Source organism: Atractosteus spatula, chromosome 19 (genome assembly GCF_055471065.1).
Source record: "Atractosteus spatula isolate fAtrSpa1 chromosome 19, fAtrSpa1.hap1, whole genome shotgun sequence".
NCBI classification, from domain to species: domain Eukaryota; kingdom Metazoa; phylum Chordata; class Actinopteri; order Semionotiformes; family Lepisosteidae; genus Atractosteus; species Atractosteus spatula.
Window position 1 is genome coordinate 2,886,384 of NC_142724.1, and position 23,538 is coordinate 2,909,921.

Consider the following 23,538-nt stretch of genomic DNA (forward strand, 5'->3'; position numbering starts at 1 on the left):
GCTCCGAGACCAGGTAGGCGCGCGGCCCGAGAGCTACATGCTTTCTCTCCCGAGAAGGGGGTGGGTGCGTTTTTCCAGTGCTCGTGGTCAAGCGGTGCCTGTGCGCTTGCAGGAGTGCAGCTGGTAAGTAGGGCTCTTCGGTTGCCGAAAAAGAGACCGGACAGTTTCCATTAAGATCTGCAGCCCTGTTTAGTTCAGACACCATGCTGTGCTGTTTTGTTCTGTTCTGTTCTGTTCTGTTCTGTACAAAGGCAAAGTTTCTGTGGACATGATTGCCTGGAGTGCCAGAATGCTGGACATGTACAGTATAATTTCTTTTTTTTTTGTCGGGAATGTTGTTTAGTTTCCCGAAACGCAGAACCATAACTTCTGCTGGCATTAGAAATGAGTTGTAGGCCCTTTGAAAAAAAGAGCTCTGGAAATCCTAGATTGCTTTGCTATTGCAGACTACGCGGCTTAAGGAGCTTTACGTAAAATTGTACACAGTGGAGTAATTTTGTGGCCTGTGTTTACTCCATAGGAATTCCATGGTGGATGGTGTGCTTATGATAATAGTATTACGGCATTTCTGAATACATGGATTAGGAGCTGTTATTAAATATAAGAGCAATTCATTTTAGAGAAAGGCAAAAAAGTGAGCCGTGCTGGCTGAAGTTTCAATAGGAAGGAAATTCCCGAGAAACACTGAGGTCACGGAGGGGGAGAGACTTGCATCACTCCTGAATTCTTCACTAACAATGGTCTCTAAAAGACGCTATGTTTCTGTTTCCACCCAAGGATGACTGAGTGGTGGAACTTTTTGAAGTATTCGCATTCGTTAGGCAGCTGACTCCCTACAAGCCCTTGTTTTCAGAATAATGCTCCGTATCTCTGTTCAAAGACTCGAACCCTTTAATTGGGTTCTGCGGGCACAGTTATCAGCTGGCTTGGCCTGATCAGTGGCCTGTCGAGTTTTCATTTGCAGGGGATTCTGGGATGCCAGGCTTGACGCTTGATGTGTGAAACCCAGACATTGTACTGCATAGCGGTTTGTTATTCTAACCTGTGGACCCCTCAGTACACAATGAGGTGGTCAAATATATGGAGCTCCTCATTTACGTTTACTCATTGAATAATAGCCAATTATTTATTTATAATTCTAAATTAAACCAGTGTTAATTGAGTTCAAGTCGGTAGCTGCGTCAGCATGCATAGGCGGCAAAGGAACAAGTAAAGGTTTATTTCATGCTGAAAAGAGAAGAAAAGAAACTCAAGGTTTCGGCTGTGGGGCCTTCTGTGCCCTGCGATAGACTGGCATCCTGTCCAGGGTGTACCCTGACCTGCCTACTGCTCGTTGCCTGCTGGGATAGGCTCTGGCTCCCCCGCGACCCTGATTCGGAAGAACCGATTGGAAAATGGGTGGACGGATCTAGCTGAATCGGCGATGTGCTGGTTACGCCCATATGCTGTGCTGAGTTGAGTTGAGAAGTCCCATGTTTGATGGGCCCCAGCCTGTTGGCGATCGTTGCATGCTGCTCTCATACATGCAGTGTACGTGAGTGACCAGATGGTGGCAGTGTGCCGAGTTTACGCCATGATTACCCTCTTTTTACGGCGTGCTTTCATTGAGGTACCTCACATCTCGGACATGTGGAAAGTCCAGCTCGGCGACAGGCAGTCAGGAGGAAAGAATGCATTCCTTCTGAATTGCGCAAGCACAGTCACACCTCAGCTCTGCGAAGAAGAAGAAAAGACACAATATGGTTTTTTTTAGTTGTGCTTTCTTCTTCATTTTGATACAGTTTTGAAAAGTATCTCAAAAGCAAGTGTTTATCTTCTCCCGGAGGGACTTTTAACACCAACAAACAAGGAAGCCCTGCAGCTGTTCTTGTGTATTAAGACTCACATTCCTTCTGCTATTTTAAACACTGAAGGAAACAGCGCGGGTGGCTGCTATTTCTGTGTGTTTCCTCGTTAAAGAGACAGGTACTGCGCCACAGGCAGAGGTGGTTAGAGCTGCTCTGTAGATAGACCAGTGCTTCCAGTCAGAGGTCAGAAAATACTAGAAGTGATGAATGACTAAGACCTATCTGTGTGAGCACGAGGGTGATAGAGTTTCCAATAAAAACAGGAGGTTTTAGAAACCACAGGTTCTTCCTTTAAATCGATCCTGATCTATGAGGACCTGGCAATCTGGCATGATCGCTGCATCGCCTCCACCTGTTAGTCCTGTGATGCAGCTCAAGAGGGGGTCTTTGGACCCTCTCCGGAGGGCATGTTCATGTTGAAATGGTGTTGAATACTGTAAGGACGCACAAAGTATTTCTGGCTTGTCTCGATCATGCTGCATAACGGCCGAGTCTCCTCTGCCCTGCCACTCGGACATAGCCCTCTGTTTTCCTTGCTCGTGGAGCACGAGAGCACGGTTGTGCTCGGAGGAGAGCTGGAAGAACAACTTGTTTTGTTGGGAGGCATGAGAGGAATGCCTAGTGCTCAGCGTGAAACTCTGTTTTTCGGGGAATGAAGAAAAGCCAGTTTAGCCTGCAGAACTTCCCTCCCTGGCTGCAGCCTTTATAGACTCCACAACCGCTCACGGAAAACAAGCCAACTCACAGCTGAAGCAGGAGGATGTTGTAGATGTGTGTTTCAGTCCTGATGAATTACCCTTTGCATCTGACCGAGCCGTGCTGGTTGTTTATAAGAGACACTGACGCTTTACAGAAAAATAGCCTGGATCTGGACCCAAAACACACGGAGTCAGACGTAACCCTACCCTGCAAACGCAGAGAGGAAATGGAAAATCTCATGAAAGCTGCTGCCATCACACTGGCGAGGAATTTTCAGCCAAAAGTGTGGTGCTTGTGATAATGTTGGGATTTTTTTTTACCGTTTACCAAAAAATCATGTTGACGGAACTTTTTTAAGCACTAAAATGCAGGAAGAATACTGTGTTGTAGTGTAAAACTTATATCCGTGGACATCTAATCTCTAGTTTGACTTGTTAGAATATACCGCCTGTGTTCTTTCTGGGGGGCTACATGTGGAGGTTCAGCCTTTTTGTGTGAACCGTATTTGCGAGAGGGCCGTGGTGTAAGCAGTGGGATTTTGTCGTCATTGATCTGGCCTGGCTCTCAGAGGTTACGTCACGTGGGCATGCCTCTGGATGGGATGTGACAGGAGAGGCAGTGAGCAACAAGAGTGCTACGTGTGGTGTCAGTGATTCTCTACACCGCGCCTGAGGTAGGAGCCAGGGCTGCGAGGATCTGCCTGCCGCTATGATCCAGGAGGACCCTTTCTATGGCTCGTGCGCATTCACGGTTTCCTCCCTCGGAGACAAATGCCATGGGTGGCAGAGAGGAGCTCATGGCCAAGCCGCCTCCCAGCCGGCTGTTCAGGCAGGCGGTCATCACGAGATCGAATGTGCAGCCAAGCCTTCTGCTGTCCAACCTGCGCCTGAGGTCCTCCAACCAGTTAAACCTCAGGTACCTGCTGTGCGCCTCACCTGTCTGGCATCACTGGGGGTTTATATGCTGTCTTTAACCTCGGCTGGGTGTGAAGAACACACAAGGTATTTGTGTTTCACCCTCAGTCCCAGAGGGCTCCTGTATTCACTGGTCTCCAGCTGCGCTTTCAATAATTAATTGAATGTTTACTTAAACGAATGACATGCTGCTTCACTAGTGCTTTTTAATTGTTTTTTTTTACAGTTTTTAAAACAATGGAATATTTAAAGGTACCTCTAATATGTTCTCTGAAAAACAAATTTTAAGAGCCGAAAACAACGAAGATTAATAATTAATAATCTAATTAATTGAATCATTAATTTGATTAAGGCTACAGTTAAGGAACTGAGAGATAAGACAAAACCCTTAGACCAGCACCTCACCTGGCTCATGGTCTTTGTTGTCAGCTTTTGATTATTTGAGTGAACAACTTATTTACAGTAAATACTAATTTGCCAACTTGAATGTATAGCTATGACATTCAGCTATAGAACTGAAGTAACCTGAAAAGGAGTTTTTAAGGAGTGGGGAACAGCTGAAATGATAAAAGTAATCAGATTCTTAGTGCAGTTAAGGGCTCAGTTAAATAACTGAATGTCCAGCAGGATTTAAAACCAGCAGAAACAGGGCCAGGACTGGGAAACTGATTCTTGGGTCCCCCTGTGTCTAGCATAGTGTTGAAAACTAGATGCAAGCTCTCAGTGGCCTCCCATGAGCAGGGCTCGTTGTCAAAACGAGAGCTGTTGAGCCGTTGAGTTTTTACTCCTGGGTTTTGTTCCAGAACCTGCGGGCTCTCTGTTTCAACCTCCAGTTTTTTTTTTTCCATAATCCAGATGTGCCCCAGCCCGAATCTGACCCCGACACTTTCCAGGATTAGCTTCTGACCCAGGGGTTCTTACTTGTGGTCTGGAATGCCTTAGTGGGACTGAGGGCTGTCTGACCTGGTGGCATCCTGCAGAATTTGTGAATAGAACGGGAGGCTCCCGTTGGGTCACCACTGGCTAGACTGCTTTGTGTAGATGGACTGCATCTCCTCCAGCCCTGCTGGTGATGTTATCTGACTGCCGCAGCAGTCGACTGTGTCAGAAAGAGGATGGAAGGGGAGAAAGAGAGATCAGAGTGCTGCTGTGCGGGTGTGGGGAATGCTGTGTAGCCGCATTCCTTTACTTCTTCTTCATATCCTGCCAGCTCGACACACACGACACACCACTAGCGGTTACTGCACACGGCCTGTAACCTCTCACAGTTCAACTTCATTGCAAAAGCCTGTGCAGAATACTTTTCACTCAGTCAGTGGAAAAATAATTCTCTAGCGATTAGCCTTGAAACATACAGCACAGAATAGTAAAACTACGGCTTTTTACTATTTTATACTGTATGCTCTAGACAGAGCCAGTAGCTATTAGAAAGATATAAACACATGCACCCACATCTGTTTGGTGTGTGTCCTAGGACTGCCCTAGGACTTCTGTTTTAGCGTTGCACAGACAGAGAGAGCAAGGGAGAGTTAATCTTGGCTCACAAAGTATTACACAGACCAGACAGAGCAAAAACGCAACTCGGAGACCATTAGCTAGCTGACTGGAAACTGAAGCACGTTTACATTTGATTTTGGGGATGAGATGAGAAAGGACCTCTATAGGGATTCAGTTAATTATTTATTTTTGTAGGATTTGAGAAAGATGTAATTGAAAGGAAAGACACAACTAACGCTTTTGTATCCGATATTCATGCGTTGAGTTTTTGAATCCTCTTGGTATAGTGTCATGTTACAGTTTACAGTTTTCTATGATGCATTTCATTAACAAGACGATTCTGACTGAAAACTGGAGCTACCTGGGTATTGAGGATTTCTTGCCTCCCTGTAGTGGCCCAGAGGCGACTGACAGATTTTACACCAAACCAGTTAAAAACAACAGAAGTGACCTCTGCTGGTCATCCTGGGTATTTCCTGGAATTTTTTTTAAACAATTTTCCAATTCGAAGCCACGCTAACAGTTCTTGACCTATAGTGGCTTTGCACTGTGTCAATAGTGACACAATATCTAACACAATGTACAAAGTAAATGCTATATAACGTTGGGAAAAAATGAGGGAGAAAAAATAAAAGGAAATGGAGCAAAAAGCACACAAAACAGGAAAACAAGTCTCTCTGAGAGATTGTTCATTACCTAATATCCATTTCCTGGAGGCCTGGAACCACCAGAAACTTTTCTTTCACTGGGAGGTTTTGTGTTCCTCTCCTCCCTGCTCACATGGGCCACCTTCTGCTGTGCAACATTGCCAACTGCTGTATAAATCTGTTAAGTGCTTCTGCGGCAAACTGTTGCAAAAACTGTAGATTTTCTCCGAGATAATGTTGAAAACTTTGCTGGAGATGGAGCGCATCTCTGACTGAGCTGTTCTAATGTTAGTTACATGCGCAGTATATTCAGTTTTATCCAACATGAACAGGTCTTCAGTCACATTCTGTATGTTGTGGGGGTGAGGATGGCTTTAAAGTAGTAAAACTATTTTTTTGCAGAAACAAATTTCTATTTTTGCTGTTCTGGCACGCTAGTACTGCAACATGGGGGGTCCAATTCCAAACCCACAGCCATTGTGTCATTAAGAGTTTCGCATCAGGATGTCTAGAAGTCAAGACCGGGGTATGGCAGATAGCACTGTGATTTTTCTATCGTCTCACTAGTCTCCCTAGCAGCTGCGTACTGCTGAATTGTAACACAAAAGAGCATACCCTTTTTCGAGACCTTCAAGTGTAATAGTACCTACTCTTTTTCCTCTCTCTCGGGCTGTACATTCAAACTCAGACTCTGTGTTAATGTTTTACTGATCCAGCGAAAAGTCCGAAATCCCTCTTGCCCACATTCCTCTCTGTGTCCCTGTCCCTCCCTCTCTCTTTTTTCCGCCTCACTTCCAGACCATGAAAGACGTCGTAAATAGACAAGAATCTCTTTGCTCTTGTGACGGGACGAAAATCATTGTCCGAAAACCTCCGCCCACCAACCATCCACCTGTCCGTCCCACTCCTGGTCTATTTATAGATCTCGCTGTGGGATGTGTCGGCGTTTGTGTGTGACGCAGTTTCTGGCTTCATCAGGAACTGGGGGGGGACATGTTTACATGTTTTGACAGGTTGCTTTTACGGAACAGGTTCAACACAAGCGCCCTTTCCAATGTCTTACCTTACCTATTATTAGCTCTTACCTATTCAGCCCAGAGGCCTCACTCAGCTGCTGCTTGAGAGATTCCTGTAAGACACTGCCTGAAGCGTGAAAACAGCAGGAGACAAGAGTGAGACAGGCTCTGCGGCCGCTCTATGAGTTTATCCTGTGCGTTTATTCAGCGCCTCCAGATGCTCCCTGAGGGATTATTGCTTGCGTAAGAAAATCACAACTTGCCTCGGGGAAAAGTGTTAGGTGACCTTCTGCCCCTGGGTCAAATGTGGGCCTTGACAATACGCAAAGCGCCCCGTTGCCCTTGAAGATCCCATGAAGTGCAAGAGTGGTGCCCCAGCCACTTCTCATTCCTTCTCCGGGCCTGTCCCGCTCCCTCCCACTCCCTCAGGGATCCCAGCCGCTCCGAGATGAGCCAAGAGCCCTGGGCCAGCCCTCGGGACCAGGCCGCCGCAGACCGCACGCAGCCGCAGGGGCGCCCCGACAAGCTGTCCCTCAGCGACTTCTGGACAGAGGTGGAGAATATCCGGGAGGACACCGAGCAGGACAGCGCCACACGTGACTCCCGGCAGACCGAGGGTACGGTCCCGTGCTGCGGTGGGGGGGGGAGGGGGGGAGTGCAGGGATGCACGGTATTTCAAAACGCAACACGGGGGGCAGTATTGTGGAGTGGACTGGGCTGACTGTCTAGTACGTGTGTGAGGAGATACTGTGTGACACGGAAGTTATGAGACTCAAATTCCACCATGTGTCACTGTCCTGAAATGCAAAACTGCTGCTGCAGAAAAAGGGAGTGTTTTCTTCAGCAGACTCGTCTGGTGTTAAATGAGGGCCTGCTTGATTTATTGTGATCCCAGGTGTGATTTCTCTTTGCCGGCACGGAGATCTCAGAGACGATTTAGGGGAAAATGGTCAAGAAATCAATAAAAAAAAAGGACTAAAAACCCGTTTGCCTTGCTAAAACTGTTGAACGGCCTGTGGGACTAGCAGGGTGTGTCCGTGTGCCGCAGAGGGGGAGCAGGAGAAGGAGTGGCTGCAGGATGCGGGGCTGTCCACCCTGATCAGCGCGGACAGCGCGGACACCGAGGGCGTGGACCAGGCAGTGCTGCTGTCCACCCTGACCCGCACGCAGGCCGCCGCCGTGCAGCGCCGCCTCGACACCTACACCTGCTCGCTGCGCAAGAGGAGCAAGCAGCCCCCGCGCGACGTCAGGGACGTGTTCGCCATGCCCATCTCTCAGGTGAGGCCACGCCCCCGTCTCAGGGGAGACAGCCCGAGGAGGGGGGAGAAGCCGGGGATGAGGGACCGGGATGTTTGAGGAAACTCTAAAGGACTCACCTTCTGCTGGGAAACGATGAGACACTAACCTGTTCTTCTCATGGGACCTGTAGAAACACAGTCCCAGCAACAGAAATACATGTACAGCTTTCAGCCTGTAGCCCACTGCACACCTGAGGCCCCTGCAGCCATGTCACCCTGCAAGTCACAGCTGGCAGCCCCACTGGAGCTCAGCAGGTGTGAGCCTGGCCAGTACCTGGATGGGAGACCTCCTGGGGAAAAACTAAGGCTGCTGCTGGAAGAGGTGTTAGTGGGAGCAAGCGCTCACCCTGCGGTCCATGTGGGTCCTGATGCTCCGGTATAGTGATGGGGACACTGTACTGTAAAACAGGCACCGTCCTTCAGATGAGATGTAAAACCGGGGTCCTGACTCTCTGTGGTCATTAAAAGTTCCAGGGCGCTTCTCGAAAAGAGTAGGGGTGTAACCCCGGCGTCCTGGCCAAATTTCCCATTGGCCCTTACCAATCATGGCCTCCTAATAATCCCCATCTATGAACTGGCTCCATCACTCTGCTCTCCTCCCCACTGAGAGCTGGTGTGGGGAGCGTTCTGGCACACTATGGCCGCTGTGGCATCATCCAGGTGGGGCTGCACACTGGTGGGGGTGAAGGGGAGTCCCCATTACCTGTAAAGCGCTTTGAGTGTCCAAAAAAGCGCTATATAAGTGTATATACAATTACTATTATTATTATAAAGACACGAGCACAGACAGCAGCATGGGATAAAGGCTTCTGCCATGAGTTCAGGAAGAAATCAGGGACATATTGTTCCCTACGTTGGTTTGAACCTTTAGATGGCATGCACAGTGGGATAATAGCTGAACTGAAATATACTATATATATATTCAAATCAACTTTATGTTTTTTTTTTTAAAGTCTGCAATTCACATTGGCTGGCCCTGAATAACTTCACCCTGGGAAGCTCAGACAGATCAGTACAGCAAATGAAGCGTTCACGCTTTCATGCTTTAAAAAGAAAGACAAAGAAATAATTACTTCAGCCAGCAAACACCAGACAAGCAACAACGGTTACAGATGTCAGACGGCACTGAGTTGGGGTGACTCACCCCAACTCTTGGTTGGGGTGAGTCACCCCAACCAAGAGTTTCCTCGTAGCGGGAAACTCTTCTCTTTTTAGCTTTAGCTGGAATCACTGGCTGCTGGTTGAACTCAGTGATGCGTAAGGACGGGGAAAAGCTTTAAACTGGTAGATCTTAAATTACACAATGATGACAGTAGCTAGGCACAAGTTACAAAACAATTGGATGATGCATTGCTTTTGTGTTTCTCAAATATTCCCATCAGCCTGCCTTCATCACCGTCGCTGAACACCACTGATCTAAAACACTGATCTAAACAGAAAGGATGATTATTCTGAAAGTGACGTCACCGTGCCCGGATTTTCCGATGTGTTCTCACGGCGGAAAATCGACATCTCTGGTTTTGATCACAAGGTTTCCAAGTCCTGATCGCAGTACGATTATGTGCCCATGATCACCATGACATCTGAAAGCAGGCACCATAACAGAGAATCTCTCCTGTGGCAAAGAAGTGTGAAAGAAAGGGGGGGACAAGTATGATTAGTAAAGCTGGGCAGCCCTACCTGAAAAATATTAAATTACCTCTATCAGGTACCAGGGTGGTTCACTGGTTAGCACTGCCGCCTTACTGTGCTGGGTTCCTGGATTCAATTCCAGTCCTGGGGAGCTGTCTATGTGGAGTTTGCATGTTCTACCCATGTTCTTATGGCTCTCCTCAGGGTGCTCCGTTTTCCTCCCACGGTCCAAAGTCATGCTGGGAGGTTAATTGGCTTCTGGGAAAACTGGCCCTGGTGTGCGTGTGTCTGTCTGCCCTGTGATGGACTGACACAGGGTCCAGGATGAACCCTGCCTTGCGGCTGCTGCTTGCTGAGTTAGGCTCCAGCTCCCCTGCACCCCTGAATTGCAATGAAGCGTTTTGAAAACGGGTGGGTGGTACCAGGTACGACTGAAGGCGGTGGTGATTTACCAGGCAACTTCATAAAGCTACTGGGCTGTGGCTTCCGAGCACCACTGGTAGGTGCAGACCCCAGCAGAAGATAAAGCGTTTTCAAAAAGTAATTAATCCGGCAGTAATCCTTCCTCTGAGCCAGTTACACAATGCAGGACTTCACTGACTCCCTGTTCACTTCTAGAGGACAACAGCAGCTGTGTCTGAGCTGTCTGTCACAGGCATGAGGACAGCAGGTCTACTGGCAGGACCTCCTCCAGCGTAATTTTCATTTTCTTCATTTCTGCTCACGATGCGAACGAAACACCCATTGAACCTGTGAGGCAAATCGTTAGTGTGAAAGCACGCCGCCTGGTAGGAAATCACTGTGTTTTCCTACAGTCGGGGCATCAAATCAAATCAAAATGAATTTCAGAACCACTGGATTAAATAATTAAGTCACTGAAGTGTAAAGCATCTGACTGTCGGTATTTAACATGAATAATCACGATCTTGCATTAGCCATCTAGTTCCCAGAACTGGGAAGGGATGTGGTTACCTGCACAGGTGAGACCTTCCCAGACCTAGTCCCTCCCCTTTCCAGAGAGTTTAAGAGGGTTCTAAGAGAGACTCACAAAGAGACTGGATTCCTCCACTTGCCTGAAGATGAAAAAACAAACAGTATTAGAAGGAATCAAAGGTCGTCGATGGTCTGTTTAGGGTTGATCTTTTATTTTGTCCTGTGTATTCTGATATAACAACACAGGCTGTGATGGATTCTGTGTTTCTATGTTTATCTCAGTGGGTCTGAATAAATATGCAAGACGCAGACACTACTGTTTTTTTGGTAATCTGAAACAGGGTGGTATTTCCCATTAATTTCAGGTACAAAACTCCTTTTTTGCTTTTGGCAGCCCCGTATAAATCCTGGCTCATCGCAAGCTCCCTTCAGAACCAAGAGGACTGACTGTTTCATTGTTCCTCCGCAGAAATCCCTTCCGGAAACCCAGGAATCCCTCTCAGAACTTCTGACTCCAGAGGAGAACATGGAGAGTCTGGTCAAAGCCCCTCCGGCAGGTATGAACTGACTGTATTTCTGCTCCTTTAATGTTAACAGAAAATAAGTCTGTAGATTCTTTTAACCAAGGGAACTGCTAGCGATATTCTGTTCTCTTACAAAAGCTTTACGCTTAGCCTGCCTAAAACGTTTGAAATTGTGTATGCCATGAAAAAGCCACTGCGTTTAACAAAGACCAGGGGAAGAAATAATGAGTTTGATAAGTTTTGAGAGAGAAATTATATTGGAGGAGTTACAAAAACAGTAGTTGCAGAAGCCTGACCAGGGCTCCGGTGACGAAGGCCTGTGTCTGTGTGTGTGTGCGCGGTCAGGTGTCAGGATGGAGTCACAGGGCAGAGCAGCGAGAGACGAGATCTTCATCACAGACGTCGCCTACTGCGAGCAGGCGGTCATCATGCTGAAACAGGCCAAGCTGCCCTGGAACAGCAACCTGCAGAAGAAAGACGATGGCACTCTGCCTGTAAGCGGCACACACGCCCGTTCCTTAAAATCCCTCTGGTTATCCAGCCTGCAGTTTTTCAGGCACAGGCTTCTGTTGAAGCGCGGAAACGGGCCAGGAGCCAGGCCCGGCCCAGCCTCAGCCCTGACCTGACCTGTCCTCTCCCCACCTCCGTCTCAGCAGAAAGTCGTCTGCCCACGCTGCCGGCTCGGCGTGACCCACATCCAGGACCTCTCGCCCCAGGACATGAAGAAGGTGCGCCAGCTGGCCCTCATCGACATGACCGCGCTCTGCGACCTGCTGGAGCTCGACCTCAAGAGGCACAAGACCGGGAAGAGGAAGATTCCAGGTACGCAACACCGACCTTCGGGGGGGGTCCTCCTCTTTGGCACAGGAGATGAATCTATAGCTGGTTTACGGCTTGAGGCAAAGGTTTCCAATGATGGTCCTCAAGAGATGCGCGTCTGCTGGGTTTGTTCTGACCAAGACCGACTCCAGTCCAGGTTCACTTAATGAACTGGAGTTAAGTGTAGTATCTGTGCACTTCTGCTGTAGCTTTATCCTATAGTTTTGCTGTGGTTTAAAAGAAAAACATTCACTGTGCTTTATTGCACTGGATGCAGAGCTTGACAAATCTTTACTGCAGGGTTGCGTTTCCTCGGGGTGGAATCCCAGAGGACGGGCCTGCATGCTTGCAGGACGCGCTGACCCGCTGTGTGTGTCCCTGCAGAGAGCTCCCTGTTTGGGGTACCCCTTGCCACGCTGCTGGAGAATGACCAGAGGATCAAGCTGAATATCTCCATCCCCCTCATCCTCCAGGAGGTGAGCCGCTTCAATGTCCACGCTGCAAGGTTCCTTACATACTGGTGCCAGTCTTATGGAACAGGAGCCTTAGTGTTACAGGGCTCACAGCCGGCTTATCTTAAGCACCAATCTGACAGCAGCATGGCTACTTATTTATAATTAGATTAATCAAGGAGTGAGTGCGTCGGAGTGAAATCCACAAGGTCTGGTCTCCAACCTTGGCTTTTTAAAGCACGTTTTCACACTGTTCTGGTCCCTGTACAGTTGAGGGTTCAGATCCCAGGTGCATCGCTGCCGTGGCCCCTCTGAGAAAGGTACCTCCAGCGCAGTAACTGAGCTGTATGCGGGGGTGAAAAACCCCGCTCATCAGAAAAAGCCTGAGCCAAATAAATACATGTCATTGCTGTAGGTGGAGGGTTATCAGGTTTCCCAGATAAATAAAAATGTGACTCAGTTGTTAAACGTTCCAGTCTGGGACTGCCACGCCCTGTTGTGCTGAACACTACGGTACTTAATTGTCTTGTGGAAAAAATTGCTTTAGGGCGGTTCGGGGGACGGGGGTGGGTGTGAAATGCGTGATCTGACACACGCGTCACTGAGGGATCGGAGCTCAGCGGGAGTAACCGTGAGCTCAGCGGTACTGACCTGGATCCTCTTCCTTCCTCTCCCCCCCCCCCCACTTTCGCAGCTGCTGTCCTTCCTGGAGAGGAAGGGTCTGGATTCGGAAGGAATTCTGCGAGTGCCGGGGTCCCAGACCCGGATAAAGGTAGGGTAAGGAACGCGACACACCATGCACTGTCTGGCAGGCTTCACTTTTCCGATTTAGGAAAAAAACAGAGTGGATTTCTAAAACGGCACCACTGCCGTTAGAGCTTAACTTGGTAATTCGCCATTCCTAGTTCTGCACATTTACTGTGGTTTTACCATAGTAAAATACCCTTTAATATCCTTCACTGTGTGACTTATTACACTGGGCCATGGGAATGTCCCGATACAGCAACATTTACTGTAGCATACTGTGGCATTTCCATGGCCCAGTGAAGTACAGCATAGTAAATCTGAGCAAGCTGTGGAAAAACTACAGTAAAAGTATGGTAAATGAACAAAGTACTTTGGCAGATTTACCAAGGTATGCTTTTATAAGGATGCTATTATATCTTTTCCAAAATATTTTACTTTTTTACAGTCCTGAAGACGTGAAGGTCATTTAAAATAATCGGATTCATAAACAGACTATGCACTTTAGACAACAGATCGCAATTAGTTTTGCCTTGCTAGTTTATTTAAGAGCCGCGTTTATAGTCTTGGTGGATTGTTCAAGATGAAGAAGGCTTTAAAAAAGCCAGGGCTGCACTTAAAAAGTGCCTGAACAGCTGACTACCAGCTCCCACCCTACTGCCTCCCGGTGATACTCTGTTCTGAGTCCTCTCTGTCGCCCCCTCGTGGCCAGGCCCTGCAGAAGAAGCTGGAGAGCACCTTCTACTCCCAGGAGTTCGGCTGGGAGGAGGTCAGCCCCAACGACGCCGCGGCCTTGCTCAAAAGGTTCATCCGTGAGCTGCCTGCCCCCCTGCTGACCGCAGAGCACCTCAACACCTTTATCGCTGTCCAGAGTAAGAGGCTCGTCTCTCCGGTGCCGTGCTGGCGCCAAACCAATGTTGCACTCAGCCGAGTTGTTTCCGTTTACACACCCCTACAGTATTTAAAGCACCCAAATCAAAATAAAAGTCCTGGTATTTCTATTACTGAAATACCAGGGGAAGTTACAGGAAGCTCAGTTAAAAAAATAATTTTGATCCATTCAAGAAGGCACTGCTCTTTGAGATCTATAACTCAACCTGGTGCGGTCTGGGCTCATGTCACGCACACCAAGAGTATCGCCATAACTATTTGACAGGAAAAGGGTTCATTTCTATAGTTCCGTGAAGTTGGCATCCCTACAAACAGCACAAACAGTAAAGCCCACTGCATTAGCTAGTGCTCCATCTGTGCTGGCCTGTGCGGTTGAAAGAAGAGTCTGAGGTGCTTTCGTTACCAAGATATAGCGCCTTCCTTTTTGGGGGGAGTCATGCAATGCTTATCGCCATTGTAGGGGGGCTGAGTAACATCACACCTCGAAGAAAGAGGCGTTTGTAGGAGCTTCACGGAGCTCATGGCTACGTCGTCTGTGACTTGACTGCAGGGGTTGTTGACTGCGCATGTGTCTGTTATCGAGAGAGAGTCAAGTCCAGACTGCTGGGCTCTTCCATGTCTGTGACGGTCCGTCCCTGTGATCCGCAGATATTCCGGACCTGAAACAGAAGCTCCACGTCCTCAATCTGCTCATCGTGCTGCTGCCAGAGCCCAACAGGAGCACCCTGAAGGTGAGTGGGTCAGGCGTGCCGAAACACAGCTTGCACTGGAGCACACGGTCTCGGAGATACGATTTAATTCCACTCTGAGCGATATGTCGGGAATTTCTTTAAGAGACAGAGAGAGTGACGAAGAGTTCAATTCAAGAGAAATCAGAACATTCTTCTCGCTCCATATTTATTTAGGGGCTCAAATCAAACCTTGCCTGCACAATTGAGGACCTGGTCTAATTTTTCTCCTGCCTCCGATCTTAACTGTGCAAAATTTTCCATCTGTTTTAGACCTTTCTAATACTCTTTGCCCAGATCTCAATCTGATCTGTTAAGGATGAGGACTGTACTAATGGAGGAACAGAGCTGCACTCCTCACTTCCAGTAGTCTCTTTCATTTTCAGAAATGTGCATGTGTTAAAGTGAATGTGCTAATTCAGAGCGAAAGCCGTAACTGCAGCTGTACCTGGTCTCCTGTCTCGTGCCCCTCTGCCCCGTCCTGCAGGCACTGCTGGAGTTCCTGAGCAAGGTGGTGTCACACGAGTGGAGAAACCGCATGAACCTGTGGGCTGTGTCCACCATCATGGCACCCAACCTGTTCATGCACAAGGCTGTGCCCAACAAGCTGGCAGAGGCCGAAGAAAAGGGGCAGGCTGAGCGTGCGGCTGATGTCATGAGGCTGCTCATCTGCTACCAGGACCTGCTCTGGACGGTACAGTACACAGCACAGGCCCCTCCCCCCTGGACAGTACACAGCGCAGGCCCCTCCCCCCTGGACAGTACAGAGCCCCCCCCCGGACAGTACACAGCACAGGCTCCTCCCCCTGACAGCACATAGCGCAGGCCCCTCCCTTCTGGACAGTACACAGCACAGGCCCCTCCCCCCCTAGGCACTATACAGCACAGGCCCCTCCCCCTTGGACAGTCCACAGCACAGACTCTGACTAAGCAAGACCTCTTGGAAAGCTGCTTAGAAGTCTATACTACAGCCTTTTTCAGATTTTATCTCCATAACAATAAAAAAAAACATTTCATTCATAAAGTGACAAATGCACAGTGAAGGAAATGCATATATTACTGTATTGGTTGATAATAAACGTCTTCACCCCCTACTTAAAAATTTCCCTCAGGCAATCAAAACCTTTAACATCAAATCCAAACCAGGATGACGAAAGATATATAGCACAGCATCTGGGCAAACATCTCGGCTGACCCTTGGCTTTCCTCCTCAGATCCCCAACTTCCTGATGAGCCAGGTGAGGAAGCTGAACGAGAACAGCAGCAGGCGCTACCAGTTCTACGACAAGCGCATCAGGAGCCTGCTGAGGAAGATCCACGCAGACAGTCGGGACAAGCCGGACAAGAACTCCTCCGAGGTAGGGTCTGTTCCACCCGGAGCGTATCAGCCCTCTGGTCTTCTTCATAGAAGAAGCACATCCTGGATGTCTCAGCTCCTACTGTCTTCTTTCTTTTCCGTGCTTCGGCAAAGTTTTTGTAAGGCGCACAAAATATAAAGGAAAGCTGATTTGTTTTTCCCCGAAAAGGGCACCTTGTGCATGTTTGGAACAGTTAGCCACCAGGCCAATCATCTACCATGGTGGGGTGATCCAAGCTTTCAGGTTAGAAGCTGCTCTTCTCTGGGTACTGGGCTCCCGTCTGAACCCGAGTGCCCTCTCTCTTGCAGCCCAGACGGACGGTCAAGATCCAGGTGGGGGAGGCGTTCAGCAGCTCCATGGAGGTGTCCCTGAATGTTGACTCCCGCGCGGCTGACCTGCTGGCCCAGTTCCACCACGACCTGCGCAGCTCCGACAAGGGCAGGAACCTGCAGCAGAGGTACGTGGCTCCCGGCAGGACACCGCCCCTCGTTCAGGAACAGGCCCTCCACTTCCTCCAGTAAACCTCCCCAGCGGACCGGCGCTGGTGAAAACCCAAGCCTTGTTTGCACCAGGAGCCGCAGGGTTAATGGTCAGTGCTGTCCTGCCAGTGTGAGGGCGGTCACTCCGGCACCTTGTGGCTTCACATTACCAACAGAACTTTGCTTCCCTTTTCCTCCTGCCCCCAGCAGTCAGCCACACCTGCTCCTGACCCCAGGTGGGGCTTCACGCCCATTAAGCAACAGAGAACCGCTTAGAGCAGCTCTAGTAAAGTCCCTGCAGCATTGAGACAAAAGAGCTGACATGGACTGAATACAGAGGTTACTGGTTGGCCAAGTTTGATATGACCCTACTTCACCTTACTGCTTGAGGGGAGTTTAGGCCCACGTGAAAGTCACTGAAAAAGGAGAAAATAGCACTGTGTGTTTTTTTTTTCTCTCCAGAAATGGCTCCATTGTCTACCCTGATTGTGCCATCTATGAAGTGGGTGGCAATATTGGTAAGTCCACAGCGAGTGTCCACACTTCGATTTTTGAGCTGGGAAACTGTAACGTGCCTGGAATAAGAGACAGTCCGATTGCCGAGAATTTTGTGAGGCTGGAAACCAGGAATACTGAACGCATAAATATTCTGGACATTTCTTCTCTTTTGATCAGTTAAGGGGGGACCCCTCAGAACTTAAAAACTTAAGTCAGCAAGATCACTGGATGAAAAACAGGATCATATATCAAATTGCACAAGAACTGCAGCATTTATCTTTTGCCTGTTGCAAAATAATTTTTTTTAATTTAATGAACCAAAAAAAAAAACTTAAATGGGCAAAGCAGAACAGCCATGTAACTGTATGCCAAGGCTGCAATACCTTAAGTGTGGGAAAGAGAGAGAAGATTTTAAATCCCCAGCGTTTAAGATCCGTGTCTTTTTATTCTACACAGGTGAGCACTGTTTGGATCCAGAGGCCTACCTCCTAGACCTGTACAACACCAACCCGAGTGGAGAATGGGTCATCAGGCAAAAGCGAGGCTCCTCCAAGGGCACTGAACTAAAGGGGGGCATGTGAATGGACGAGAGGATTATAACTTGGGTCCTGGATACTGCTGAAACACGTTGAAGGGAGGCATCCGGAAGAGAGGGGAGCAGCCCTCGCTCCGCTCCTGCAGGGACTCTCACAGAGGCTGCCTGAACTGCAAGCAGTGGAGCATCCCAGGTCCCAGGCAGGAGAAGAGAAACATTCCACGTAGACCGACGCCAGGCGCACGCAGCCCCAGGTGCCAGCCGGCCTCGAAGAGAGAAGGCGGGGCTCAGCCGGGAATATGATGGACCCTGCACTGGGACCCCTCAAGCCCTCAGTCCGAACGCAGAGACATTCCAAGCAAGACGTTGCCGGATCACAGCCGAGAGCCTGCTTCGCACGCAGCCAGCGCTGCGCTTTTATCTCGGTCTCGAGCCATCTTACGGCAGTGTACAACACAGTCAGCTGATTTCCCCTCGTGTGATGCATTTACATGCCCCAAGTCCTGCAAAACGACAGTGGGAACACAAGGGAACAGAACGTGCCGCCACCCTCTTTTGTGAAGGAAGTTACTCGTGTGTGTGTGACACTGCCTAGCCAAAACCACTGGCAAGCCACTAGGCAGCAGACAGTTTAGCCGACTGGGAGACAGTGGAAATTCAGCGGACCTCCGGGGTCATGTGCGGTGTGCTATCCCACAGCTAGGGCTCAGACCTGACTCAGAAAGCCCAGCTGCCTGCTCTTCGGGGGGGGTGCCTGTGGTGTAGGCAGGCTGGCAGCCCCTGCCTGGGGTTCCTGAACAGTTCTTGACGATCCCCCGCAGACAGCAGCTAAAGCCAGAGGAACAAAAACACGCAGGCACTAGCGACTCAACGGAATTCGGAGTTTGAAGGGACTTACTTTAAAAGATCAAAAAAAGGACAAAGGAAGCTGGACTTCAATCTTTGTCTTCTTTAAATGTGGTTCTTACTGTGGTGTTTTGAAGGATAACAATATACTATTTAAATAAAAACCTCAAAGTTCATTATTTATAAGTAAAACAGTTTATATATGCTATTGAATACAGCTAAAAACAAATGGGATTACGTGTAATGAGGATGTAATAAGGCTCACATTGTTCTCAGTTTTACATTGTACAGAACCTCTTGCAGTTTTCAGTAAAGCGAATGATTTGTTTAGCAGAGCTTTTGTTCATTGTTTCTCTTCTGTTTACTGGTAGACACTCCTCCGCGGACGTTGCCAGAACAGTATTGACTCTCTGTATGATAGAGGTCTATTCAACGTACCTATTATGTACATTGTGTGCTGTGTCTTGTACACGCACGCAGTACTGGCACACAAGTACTGCACCACTGCAGACACTTCTTGCACGAGGACAAACTTAAAACATGTTCACATTAAAACATCATGGTTAAAAACAGTAAGGCGTCAATGGTACAGCAGGAAGCAACACTGTGGAAGAGAGGTTAGAGCCCTGGGCTCAAAACTGGAAGGTTGTGGGCTCAAATAATGATAATATATTAATAAAATTAATAATAAAAAGCAGAACAAGGAAAAGGATGCAAGAGCACCACCAACACTCTTATACAGTGTCGTATGAAGCTTAACTAAAAGGAGCGCATACACAGAAAAAAACAACAACAATGTCCACTGTAAAGCACAATGCCTTTGTACATCAGTTATCTGAATGAGTTGTGGAAAAGCTTATCTGAAAAGCAGCAAACGTTCTGGACATCTCAGATAGCAGGGCCTGGACAAGAAGCCTCTCAGAGCTGTTGTCTAGTGCTCAATGTCCTTTTCAGAAGCCCCTGTTTATTAACCTGTCACAGAGGCTGTGATACAGTTGACTGATCAGGGACAAAGCACTGCAGAAATACCCGTCTGCTGCTGTTAATGACCCAAACTAGGTCACCTGTCACACAGCCCTACAGGGCAGCCTAATGCCTGGGTCAGTGGAGCCTAGCATCACCCAAGACATTCACAAACATAAAATATTGCTGTTTCTGAGAGTGTTGCACTTTCACCTGTCTCTCTCGCTGATATTGCTATACCTTCACCTGTCTGTCTCTCTTTCCCTGACACTGCTATACCTTCACCTGTCTGTCTCTCTTTCCCTGACACTGCTATACCTTCACCTGCCTGTCTCTCTTTCCCTGACACTGCTATAGCTTCACCTGCCTGTCTCTCTCCCTGACACTGCTATACCTTCACCTGCCTGTCTCTCTCCCTGACACTGCTATACCTTCACCTGCCTGTCTCTCTTTCCCTGACACTGCTATACCTTCACCTGCCTGTCTCTCTTTCCCTGACACTGCTATACCTTCACCTGCCTGTCTCTCTTTCCCTGACACTGCTATACCTTCACCTGCCTGTCTCTCTTTCCCTGACACTGCTATACCTTCACCTGCCTGTCTCTCTTTCCCTGACACTGCTATACCTTCACCTGCCTGTCTCTCTCCCTGACACTGCTATACCTTCACCTGCCTGTCTCTCTCCCTGACACTGCTATAGCTTCACCTGCCTGTCTCTCTTTCCCTGACACTGCTATACCTTCACCTGCCTGTCTCTCTTTCCCTGACACTGCTATACCTTCACCTGCCTGTCTCTCTTTCCCTGACACTGCTATACCTTCACCTGCCTGTCTCTCTCCCTGACACTGCTATAGCTTCACCTGCCTGTCTCTCTCCCTGACACTGCTATACCTTCACCTGCCTGTCTCTCTTTCCCTGACACTGCTATACCTTCACCTGTCTCTCTCTCTTTCCCTGACACTGCTATACCTTCACCTGCCTGTCTCTCTTTCCCTGACACTGCTATACCTTCACCTGCCTGTCTCTTTCCCTGACACTGCTATACCTTCACCTGCCTGTCTCTCTTTCCCTGACACTGCTATACCTTCACCTGCCTGTCTCTCTCCCTGACACTGCTATAGCTTCACCTGCCTGTCTCTCTCCCTGACACTGCTATACCTTCACCTGCCTGTCTCTCTCCCTGACACTGCTATAGCTTCACCTGCCTGTCTCTCTTTCCCTGACACTGCTATACCTTCACCTGCCTGTCTCTCTTTCCCTGACACTGCTATACCTTCACCTGCCTGTCTCTCTTTCCCTGACACTGCTATACCTTCACCTGCCTGTCTCTCTTTCCCTGACACTGCTATACCTTCACCTGCCTGTCTCTCTCCCTGACACTGCTATAGCTTCACCTGCCTGTCTCTCTCCCTGACACTGCTATACCTTCACCTGCCTGTCTCTCTTTCCCTGACACTGCTATACCTTCACCTGTCTCTCTCTCTTTCCCTGACACTGCTATACCTTCACCTGCCTGTCTCTCTTTCCCTGACACTGCTATACCTTCACCTGCCTGTCTCTTTCCCTGACACTGCTATACCTTCACCTGCCTGTCTCTCTCCCTGACACTGCTATACCTTCACCTGCCTGTCTCTCTCCCTGACACTGCTATACCTTCACCTGCCTGTCTCTTTCCCTGACACTGCTATACCTTCACCTGCCTGTCTCTCTTTCCCTGACACTGCTATACCTTCACCTGCCTGTCTCTCTTTCCCTGACACTGCTATACCTTCACCTGCCTGTCTCTCTTTCCCTGACACTGCTATACCTTCACCTGCCTGTCTCTTTCCCTGACACTGCTATACCTTCACCTGCCTGTCTCTCTTTCCCTGACACTGCTATACCTTCACCTGCCTGTCTCTTTCCCTGACACTGCTATACCTTCACCTGCCTGTCTCTCTCCCTGACACTGCTATAGCTTCACCTGCCTGTCTCTCTTTCCCTGACACTGCTATACCTTCACCTGTCTCTCTCTCTTTCCCTGACACTGCTATACCTTCACCTGCCTGTCTCTCTCCCTGACACTGCTATACCTTCACCTGCCTGTCTCTCTTTCCCTGACACTGCTATAGCTTCACCTGTCTGTCTCTCTCCCTGACACTGCTATACCTTCACCTGCCTGTCTCTCTTTCCCTGACACTGCTATAGCTTCACCTGTCTGTCTCTCTCCCTGACACTGCTATACCTTCACCTGCCTGTCTCTCTCCCTGACACTGCTATACCTTCACCTGCCTGTCTCTCTCCCTGACACTGCTATACCTTCACCTGCCTGTCTCTCTCCCTGACACTGCTATACCTTCACCTGCCTGTCTCTCTCCCTGACACTGCTATAGCTTCACCTGCCTGTCTCTCTCCCTGACACTGCTATAGCTTCACCTGCCTGTCTCTCTTTCCCTGACACTGCTATACCTTCACCTGCCTGTCTCTCTCCCTGACACTGCTATACCTTCACCTGCCTGTCTCTCTCCCTGACACTGCTATAGCTTCACCTGCCTGTCTCTCTCCCTGACACTGCTATAGCTTCACCTGCCTGTCTCTCTCCCTGACACTGCTATACCTTCACCTGCCTGTCTCTCTCCCTGACACTGCTATACCTTCACCTGTCTCTCTCTCTTTCCCTGACACTGCTATACCTTCACCTGCCTGTCTCTCTCCCTGACACTGCTATACCTTCACCTGCCTGTCTCTCTTTCCCTGACACTGCTATACCTTCACCTGCCTGTCTCTCTCCCTGACACTGCTATAGCTTCACCTGCCTGTCTCTTTCCCTGACACTGCTATACCTTCACCTGCCTGTCTCTCTTTCCCTGACACTGCTATACCTTCACCTGCCTGTCTCTCTCCCTGACACTGCTATACCTTCACCTGCCTGTCTCTCTTTCCCTGACACTGCTATACCTTCACCTGCCTGTCTCTCTCCCTGACACTGCTATACCTTCACCTGCCTGTCTCTCTTTCCCTGACACTGCTATACCTTCACCTGCCTGTCTCTCTCCCTGACACTGCTATAGCTTCACCTGCCTGTCTCTTTCCCTGACACTGCTATACCTTCACCTGCCTGTCTCTCTCCCTGACACTGCTATACCTTCACCTGCCTGTCTCTCTTTCCCTGACACTGCTATACCTTCACCTGCCTGTCTCTCTCCCTGACACTGCTATACCTTCACCTGCCTGTCTCTCTCCCTGACACTGCTATACCTTCACCTGCCTGTCTCTCTCCCTGACACTGCTATACCTTCACCTGCCTGTCTCTCTTTCCCTGACACTGCTATACCTTCACCTGCCTGTCTCTCTTTCCCTGACACTGCTATACCTTCACCTGCCTGTCTCTCTTTCCCTGACACTGCTATACCTTCACCTGCCTGTCTCTCTCCCTGACACTGCTATAGCTTCACCTGCCTGTCTCTCTCCCTGACACTGCTATACCTTCACCTGCCTGTCTCTCTCCCTGACACTGCTATACCTTCACCTGCCTGTCTCTCTTTCCCTGACACTGCTATACCTTCACCTGCCTGTCTCTCTCCCTGACACTGCTATACCTTCACCTGCCTGTCTCTCTCCCTGACACTGCTATACCTTCACCTGCCTGTCTCTCTCCCTGACACTGCTATACCTTCACCTGCCTGTCTCTCTTTCCCTGACACTGCTATACCTTCACCTGCCTGTCTCTCTTTCCCTGACACTGCTATAGCTTCACCTGCCTGTCTCTCTTTCCCTGACACTGCTATACCTTCACCTGCCTGTCTCTCTTTCCCTGACACTGCTATACCTTCACCTGCCTGTCTCTCTCCCTGACACTGCTATACCTTCACCTGCCTGTCTCTCTCCCTGACACTGCTATACCTTCACCTGCCTGTCTCTCTCCCTGACACTGCTATACCTTCACCTGCCTGTCTCTCTTTCCCTGACACTGCTATACCTTCACCTGCCTGTCTCTCTTTCCCTGACACTGCTATACCTTCACCTGCCTGTCTCTCTCTCTTTCCCTGACACTGCTATACCTTCACCTGCCTGTCTCTCTCCCTGACACTGCTATACCTTCACCTGCCTGTCTCTCTCTCTCTCCCTGACACTGCTATACCTTCACCTGCCTGTCTCTCTTTCCCTGACACTGCTATACCTTCACCTGCCTGTCTCTCTCCCTGACACTGCTATACCTTCACCTGCCTGTCTCTCTCC

At 49.1% G+C, this 23,538-nt stretch overlaps 1 protein-coding gene across 2 annotated transcripts; it reads left to right on the forward strand.

Annotated features, from left to right (window-relative positions):
* The first annotated feature begins 2,580 nt into the window (after positions 1–2,580).
* On the forward strand, positions 2,581–18,689 carry arhgap40 (Rho GTPase activating protein 40). 2 transcript variants are annotated; one of them, XM_088937508.1, is made up of 15 exons: positions 2,581–3,461; positions 7,050–7,237; positions 7,669–7,898; positions 10,953–11,040; positions 11,353–11,501; positions 11,661–11,829; positions 12,211–12,302; positions 12,973–13,050; positions 13,735–13,894; positions 14,562–14,644; positions 15,129–15,335; positions 15,856–15,999; positions 16,308–16,456; positions 16,941–16,996; positions 17,433–18,689. In XM_088937508.1, the coding sequence occupies exons 1-15, from the start codon at positions 3,277–3,279 to the stop codon at positions 17,555–17,557; spliced, it is 2,103 nt and encodes a 700-aa protein (XP_088793634.1). In that variant the 5' UTR covers positions 2,581–3,276; the 3' UTR covers positions 17,558–18,689. The 2 variants fall into 2 exon arrangements, with proteins under 2 accessions (XP_088793634.1, XP_088793635.1); XM_088937509.1 differs by having other exon boundaries at positions 11,664–11,829.
* Positions 18,690–23,538: the final 4,849 nt, after the last annotated feature.